Source organism: Galeopterus variegatus, unplaced genomic scaffold (assembly GCF_000696425.1).
Source record: "Galeopterus variegatus unplaced genomic scaffold, G_variegatus-3.0.2 Scaffold359, whole genome shotgun sequence".
Lineage (NCBI taxonomy): Eukaryota > Metazoa > Chordata > Mammalia > Dermoptera > Cynocephalidae > Galeopterus > Galeopterus variegatus.
Window position 1 is genome coordinate 322,913 of NW_007726470.1, and position 9,074 is coordinate 331,986.

The 9,074-nt window shown below is 42.3% G+C and overlaps 1 protein-coding gene across 1 annotated transcript in view; it reads right to left on the reverse strand.

The window, feature by feature from the left end:
• The window catches only part of LOC103586658, a 152,394-nt gene extending 144,723 nt beyond the window's left edge, over positions 1-7,671 (reverse strand). The window contains exon 1 of the mRNA XM_008567953.1: positions 7,553-7,671. Coding sequence (XP_008566175.1) covers positions 7,553-7,671 — 119 coding nt within the window. The remainder of the gene's footprint in view (positions 1-7,552) is intronic.
• Positions 7,672-9,074: the final 1,403 nt, after the last annotated feature.

The following is a 9,074-nucleotide window of genomic DNA, read 5'->3' on the forward strand; positions in this document are numbered from 1 at the left end:
TGTTCTTTTGAATTGATGATTTAGATTTAGAGCACACTTTTCCAAAAAGAAAAAAATCATATACCAAGGAATCAGGTCCCAGATTGGCAAGAAGGAAATAATCTCTTCACTTCCCATCTGTGGTTTCACTCTGGGGGCAACTAAATATGCTGTATTCCATTGTACTTGTTTTGTTCAGGCTAGAAGGTGAAGCTAAAGCCCAGTGTAGAGAGGATCATGGAGATTGCTACTGGCAATTAATGGGAATAAGACAGGCTTTCAGATAAGAAGCCAGTCAGTAGGGGACAAGCCTCAGAAAGCCTAGGAAACTCCTGTCTCTCCTTAGAATTCTCTTCCTGTGTCTGTATCTGCCTCCTGCCCTGTGTTGGAGAAAGATACCCTCTGCCAGAGAGGTAGACACAAGCTGAAGTCAGAGTACTGGTTCAGAAAGCCATAAGACCCAATTCAGGGATTTCCAAATATGGCTACAGAATCATAATCCTCCAGAACAGCTTTTTAAATATACAGTTTCCAGGATGTGATGGTTAATTCTAGGTGTCAACTTAATTAGATTAAGGAATGCCAAGAAATCTAGTAAAGCTATCTTTTTTTTTTTTTTCTCCTTTTTTTTGTCTTTTTTACTGACCGGTAATGGGATTGCAACCCTCGGTGTTGCGCCCGCACCGCGCTCAGCCAGTGAGCGGGAACCGGTCTCCACATGGGATCCGAACCCTCAGCGGAAGCGCCACTGCACTCCCAAGCGGCGCACTCTCCAGCGCACCACGGGGCCGGCCCTAAGTTTCTAATACATAAAACTTGGAGGACTCAATTCAAGCTTTAGTGAGTTTTGGGGGTACATCATTCAATTCACTACATTGGGTAAAGAACACAAAAAGTCACTATGATTTGTAATGATGAACATGCTAATAATATTGATTTGATCATCACATACTGTACACAAATACTGATAGTCAACTCTGTACCACATAATTATGTGTAAATGAAAATAATAAAAATAGTGCGCCACCAGGCCCGCCCGTAAAGCTATCTTTTTAGGTGTGTCCATGAGGGTGTTTCCAGAAGAGATTACAATGAGAGCCTGACTGGACTAGGTGGGAAAGATCCTCCCTCAATTATGGGTGGGAACCATTCAATCCGCTGGGGACTCGGAGAGAAAAGGCGAATCTCTCTCTCTATCCACTGGAGCTGGGATATACTCTTCTCTTCTGTCTGCCAACATCAGAACTCGAGATTCTTCAGCTTTTGGGTTTCAGGACTTACACCAAGGACACCATCAGTTTCCCTGGTTTTGAGGCCTTCGGACTTAGACTGAGCCACACTACCAGCATCCAGTTTGCAGACGGCCTGTCATGGGACTTCTCTTCACAATTGCATGAGCAAATTCCGCTAATAAATCCCTTTCACATATACATATCCTATTGATTCTGTCGCTCTGGAGAACCCTGACTAATTCACATGGCCTACCCTAGAGTCAGTGAATTGGAATTTTGAGGAATGGCCACAGATATTTTTTAGTCTGTTTTCTGTTTCACAGGTGATTCACGCTGTTGGACAGACCAGTTTTCAAGAAACACAGTTTTCCTTTTCTTCCTGTTGCTAAGTTGATTCCCTTCTGTTACCCTCTGGTCTTGGAGAATTGACCACAGAATTGTGTCCCCTTTTGCAATGGAGCAGGAAAGGTGCACAGCTCCCCCTCAGGACAAGAAGGGGTGGTGGCAGCAGTGATTGGCAAAGCAAACCCAAGAAAAAGTGAATTTTAAGGACACAATTCCACTTCACCCAGAGTAGTTCTGCATTAGTATGTTATATATATAGTGTTTCCTTGTACATTTGTCTGAAGGAAAGATCCCACTGCAGGAAAAACACAGTTTGAAAAATATTGCCTTTTACAGAACTATAACATAACTAAAACATGTTTCTTAGCTACTTCAGCTTCTTCTTTAGGCAAATAGAGTTTTGTAGGTTACCCTGAAAATCTAAATATTTATAACATGGATCCTGTAGGAAAATATCTCATGAATCTGATTTCAAGATGACAAAAACAAATTTACCTCCCCAACAGTGACTTCCCATTGGTTGATCAGCCAGTTGGGATTTGTTTTTGCCTCCCTGAATACCCTCTACTCCAACCCCAAGATTACAGTAGCTCCTTCCTTGGAAAAAAGGAAACTCTCCCTACAGCCAAAAAGGAATCCCTACTTCCTCCCTTCTCTCCTGAACCACCCAAGCAGCACCACAAAGGCTGGAGACTGTCCAGTGGGAAAGGACTGCAAAAGCACATAGGCATGTTGAGTCTCTGGGGCTCAGGAAATTCATCCTACCAGAGCCCTGGCTACACTAGCAAGTGCCCAGGTAAATATTTCACACACAAAGAGGAGCTACTGAGCCATTGTTATTATAGTATGTTAGAGTATGTGCTTTGAAGTGCCTTGAGGAGTTAGCTATGAATCATCTACATGCTCCTAGGGAGGAATAGCATTTGGGAGCTATCCTTGAACATAGATTAAGACAGACTAAAGGGATCCACGAATTGACCTTGTTCTCACCCTCATGACTACAAAGCCCCAACCAAACACAGTCAAAAACCCACCATGGTATGAATTAAGGGACTGGTAACTACTTCATTTGCCAGACTTGTATTTCTCCTCTCCTTAAGCTTTGCTTAACAAAACCACACTCTAGCAACTGCTGGGTCAGTATAAGGAGCCAAAAGTCCTATCCCCATGAACAAAGATACAGCCTATTTGCCTTGAAAGAAACATAGATCCACTTACTTTCCTTTAGTAAAAAGATGCTGCTAACTAATGAGGTGAATTGATGAAAAAATTTTTAATCTGTAATATATCTGTCTTACCTGAAAACAAATCCATCCTAAGCATAAATAACCCACATTACACCACCCGTGTCTTAGAAGGAATAAGTTCATTTAACTTAATCTTCTAAACCAGCTGCATCAACAGCTCTAGTCTCAGGTAACAACCTATAACATTATTAATTTTTGCTTATGAGACTTAAAAGTGACTCATTTGCAATAGACTGAATTGGGCTTACTAAATTGTGCTTATTGATATAGGGAAGTAAGACATACATTTCCTCATATGTTCAGGAATAAAATTTGAATTCTAAGAGGTTTGGGAAGTCCTGCTAATTATAAGGGACAATGCCTTGAGCATTCCAGTTAATTAAGGGCTTGCTTGATGATTGCATTTGTAACACTAAAGGCTTTCTTTCATTCATTCATTTATTCAACAAATAATAATGGCAGCCAAGTGCCACGCAATGCTCCTGGCCTCATTTCTAATCACCCTACCCCTAAATTCCACCTTCCAAATATACTGAGCTGCTTACAAAGCCCAGAACATTCTGCACTCTCTCCAGCCTCCAGGCTGCTCCACATGCTGTTCCCTCTTCCTGTATGTCCTCTCCCTTCCATGGAGCGTGCATGTGCACACGCGCATGCTCACACTCACATCATTCCCCTTGGTCTAGCTCCTAGCAAACACATCTCATTCCCATTCGCTCAGCTCAAAGGCCATTTCTTCCAAGAAGTCCTCCCCAACACCCTGTGCCAATATGTCTTGCCCTAGGCTTGTCTTACTGGAGGACGGGACCTGTTTACATGTATCTCTCTTCCAGTGAGCTCCAGAGGGTAGGAAGTGTGGCACTAAGAAGCAGTTCGTTTTGGTGATTACACAAGTCCTGGAACTAACTCCCTGGGTTCTAATCCCAAATCCATCTCTTTTTTTTTTTTTTTGGTCTTATCAAGCCCTTTAATATTCACTTAAACAACTAAGGCCCAAGCACTAGTAAAACTGCACTTTTTATGTTACAAGGAAATTTTGTAGGATATCTGCATGATATACCAATTTTCTCATAATCTCTTCTGCAATAACATTTTGTTAACACTCCAGTCCACAGGTTGATATAAAAAGGTCAGAAAGGCAGGTAGGAAGATGGTAAAAATATCAAACTTACTGAGGGATAAGGGAAACCAAACATTTACTGGCTGCCTACTATGCACACTATACTAAGTTTTACACACTCGACAAATTAAATGTGAATGTTAAGGTCTAGTTAGTTAAATAGAATAGCATTGCTATCACCAGCTAAGTCTATATTTTCTTTTTTTCTTTTTTTTCTTTTTTGTGACCAGTAAGGGGATCGCAACCCTTGGCTTGGTGTCGTCCTCACTGCGCTCAGCCAGTGAGCGCACCGGCCATCCCTATATAGGATCCGAACCCGTGGCCTCAGCGCTACCAGCACCGCTGCGCTCCCAGCACCGCTGCACTCCCAGCACCACACTCTCCCAAGTGAGCCACAGGGTCGGCCCTAAGTCTATATTTTAAATGCTCCTTCACTTTAACTTAAAGTTCCAGAAATTGTGGAACCAAACAATAGATCTTAGCCCAAAGAAGCATGTCAACGTGTACTAATACATATTTTCCATTTCCAAAGACTTCACATATGTGTGCAACTTAGCACATGAGAACATTCAAGCTATTACTGCTCTACTTAAATCTGGGGTTTTTTTCATTCTCACCCACTGATCACCATTTGGCCAGCATCACTACAACTACCTGGATCCACCATCATGTGAAACTTAAGATAGGAACAGACCATGTTCAGCAATTATGTTTCAGATCCATCTCTTAATGACTGCATAATTTGGAGCAATAACTTAATCTCTCTAGGCCTCAGTTTGCTCATCTTTAAAATGGGGATAACTGCATCTATCTCGCTGGTTGTTAAAAGGATTAATCAATATATGTCAAATGCTTAGGATACATACTGCACAATCCATAGTAAAAGTTCAATAAATGTTTTTCTAAAAATCTCTCCTGTAGAAAAGTAGGGAAATTTTACCTGTTTCTACCCCCCACCATATTGTAAAAGGGTATTATAATGAAATAACTTATCTCTTTAAAAATGTTTGAGGACAAAATTTGAGTCAAAGACGTATAGACATAGGCAGGACCAAGTTAAAAAGCAAAGCAAGCACACAAAGAAGGTACTTGCAGTTAGCTGACAAAGGACTTGTTTCCAGAAAAGATTTTAAAAACAAAACAAAAACAAAAAACCCTGTGAATCAATAAGAAAGACAAGACCACCCAGTAGGAAAAAAGGTAAAGGATATTAATTATGAATATGCGTTTCACAAAAGAGGAAACCTGGATATCTATAAAACCATGCAACAATGCTCGGGAAAGTAGAAATAAAAAATGAGATGCCATAAGATACCTGCTATATAACACTGAGTGTAGCTGAGGATGTGAGAAAATAGAAACTCTCATATACTGCTGGTAGGTGTAAAGGAAAGTATTTTGGCCAGGAAAGCTGGAGATGTGCAGTTCCATTCCTGGATATCTACCCTACAGAAGCTCATACACATATGAATAGGGAAACATGTTCCAGGATGTTTGCTACAGAATTATTTGTAATAAAAGAAGTAAAAACAATTTAACTGTCCATCAGTAAATGTGTATGTGTCAAAAATGAATAAATCTCAAAAAATATAGTGTTAAAGGGAAAAAGCAAGTTGCAAAAACCTGTTGCTAATAAAGGCAAACTATAAAAACTCAAAACAATACTATTTATGGGGCAAAAGTATAAAACCATGCATGGGAATGTGACATGGATATTATATGCCATCTTTAGGCTATGGAAAGAAGTGACAGGGAGGGGCAGGGCTTTGACTATTCTGTTCTCTTTCTTCAGAAGCGGACAAAGAAAATTTCAAGCAAATATAGTACAGTGTGAAGTATGGGGTTGTTGGTACATGAGTTTTTAGAGAATTACTTTCTTTTCTAAATGTTTGAGATATTCCACAATTAAAATTTTTATCTCAGGACTGGCCAGATAGTTTAGTTGGTTACAGCATGGTGCTGATAACACCAAGGTCCAGGATTTGATCCCTATACTGGCCAGCCACCAAAAATAAATAAATAAAATAAAATGTTTATCTCAAATGAACCTGAAAATAAGAACAGGCAGTAGAGAATGTTTCCAGGTATATTTCAATATACTGGATATTCTGACCTTTTATAGAATGTTCCATACCTTCGGGCCGGCCCAGTGGCGCACTCGGTAATGCGGCGCGTGGGAGTGTGGCGGCGCTCCCACCCAGGGTTCAGATCCCATGTAGAGACCGGTCCACTCACTGGTTGAGCGTGGTGTGGGCACGACACCGAGGGTTGCGATCCCGTTGCCGGTTGCGGTACGGGCGTGACACTGAGGGTTGCGATCCCGTTACCGGTCACGAAAAAAGACAAAAAGGAAAAAAAAAAAAAAAAAGAATGTTCCATACCTTCATTGAGTCTACTGAATGGATGAGTGGGTGAGTGGGTGGGTAGAGGGAGGGAGGAAAGGAGGGATGAATGGTTGGATGGATGGATGGACAGACGGATAGGCAGCTAGATAGATCAACACTCAAATATACAGACAGAGACAGAAGAAATAAAGTAGCTTAGAGGAGTCAAAGATTATTAAAGTCATATAAAATAAAGTGCTCAGGCTTTGGAATCTGAAATCCCAGCTCTGCCACTCCCTAGATTTTTACCCTGGGCAGTGAGGGCCACCATGTGAACCACACAACCCAGGGGGCACCATTCACATAGACAACAATGTAAATGGCGTCCCCTGGAGTTGTGCAATGTCACCACTCTGATGGACAAATACCTTAACCTCTCTGAGTCCCCATTTCTTTATTTGTAAAATGAAGCCAATCATTTCTGCTTCGTGGGGGGTCTTTCAGAAGACTAAATGAGACAATGTATGTCAAGTACTTAGCACAGAACCCACCACAGTAGAAAAGAATGAAAATATGGTAAATATTACTTAAGTAGTACTGGAAAGTGGACACTAAGTCTAACATTCAAGTATAGTTTAACGTGCAATAGTAGCCCTAGGAGCTGTCTCCTTAACATTGTATGAACAGAGCTTTTAAAAAACACCCACTTGCAGGGGGGAAGTAACATATGCACATTACATATATCTAGTCAGTTTGGCTGATCCCAATGACTGTAAGTTTTCCAGCAGACACTGGGGTGTTAAAGCAGTGGCTTTGCAATCCACAGTCCTGGGGTTCACTGGAGTGCCCCAAAGGAGTATCTCTGCTGCCATCAGAGCAGATCAGCCTTTCTGTGACCTTAAATGCAGGTTTCTCTTAGCTAACATAACTGATGTAAGACTTATCGAACATAAATCTGATTTTATGTAAAGCTTTCCACAAAGCATCTGTAAAACGTTCAAGGTACATAAACACACAATGAGCTCACCATGATGTACTACGGCATTTCAGGGAGGGGAGTGGGGACAGGAGATGACAGCAACATGGGGCAGCCTGAAGCCTTCTCCTATGTTTACATTGTTACCATGCAGAAACCCTCTCACTCACTTCACAATTTAAAATAAGCTGAATTACACACACACACTCTTGCACACAAATAGACTACTTATTAACATAGGGTTTTCCAGAACTGCATCTGTTTCAGTTATCTATTTCTACACAGCAAAACACCCCAAAATTTAGTGACCTAAAATAACAAGAATTGACCATTTCTCCTGTTTCTGCACTATGCTGCGCAGTTTCCTCTGCCGGTTTCCAGTGGGCTTGCTCATCCTGCTGCCATCGGCTAGAGGGTCGGCTGGCCTGGAAAAGCCAAGATGCCTCATCCCGTAATTGTCTGGCACTTGGTGCCGGATGCTAGTTGGGTGGCCTCAGTCCTCCTCCATGTCTCCTCTTATCCTCTAGTAAGCTAGAGCAGCTTCTTCACATGGTGTTCTTATGACAAGGACCCAAGAGGACTGAAGTGGAAGCTGCAACGCCTGTTGACTTGCATAACATCCTGTTGGTCAAAGCAAGTCACAGGGCCACCAGACTCAAGGGGAGGGAAAACAGACTCCACCTCTAATGGGAGAGGCAGCAAAGTCCCATCACAAAGGGGTCTGAGTAGAACTGCTGCAGCTGTCTTGGAAAATGATCTGCCACAGGATCCTTTGAAGCCAGGTGCAGACTGGCCTGGGCTTCTTCATGATTTAGCTCTAAAAAAAGTCCATGGTTAAAAAGAAAAAGTTTGTGGAAACAACTACATTAAAGCAAAAAGGCCAGAAAACACTATGAAGGCAGGTATAGGGGGCATTTTTCTTCCCCCTGTAGAAAAGTCTTCCTGACAGGAGCAACAGGGTTCCTGAGGAAGTGATATTTCTCCTCCGCTGAGTAACCAGTGTAAGCCATATCAGTGTGACCAGTGGACATGGTGAACACTGGCTGGGGCAGGGAGTTGGTCTTCACTGGAGCAGGTACCTGAGACTTGTCATCATAGGGCAGATGACCACAGAGAACGTGATGCTCATATGGAGACAGGTCAGACTGTCCAATAAGAGAGAGAGACAGAGTGACGCAAGACTGCGTCTGCTGGGGGTGAGAGGGAACGGCACTGAACGGGGCAAATGTGGAAAGAACAAGCAGCTGCTCAGGCACGGGGATGCTCTTCACCGGCGCGACGAAAAGCTGAAAAGCGACACTCCAGAACTCTTCCTTTCCTCTTCTGGAAAGAGAACAGTAGGCATTGTCAAGACAGGAGAGCCATATTAATCTAATAACTGGACACTAAGTAAATGGGGGGAGAATCTGCAATGCCCCAGCAACTCAAAAGAAGAGGACAAAGGAGAAAAGAAGAGAACAGAGTAAGACTGAGATTTAGACAATAACCAAGCCATCCCCCTCCGAGAAACAGTATCCAGCTCCCACTGTGTGAGCAGGTGGACACATAGAGACACACTTGTGTATGTGGGTTTATAATTAGTTTCATTTTATTCCATAGTAAAATGGGTTAATAGTGCATCCATATTGTGACAACCTTCTTTAGCAAATGTCCTAATTAGGAACCCTAACTAGTTTTCCATTATTTCAAAACTGTCCAAATCTGGGTAGACCCCAAAGACCATCTGGAACCTGGACTTATGCCCGGGCAGAAATTAACTGTCCTTCATTAGACCTCTCCAGGCCCCACTTATTCGAGAGAGAGAGAGAGAGAGAGGGTGATGGAAAATCATGTGGTGGATACACTGGAAAC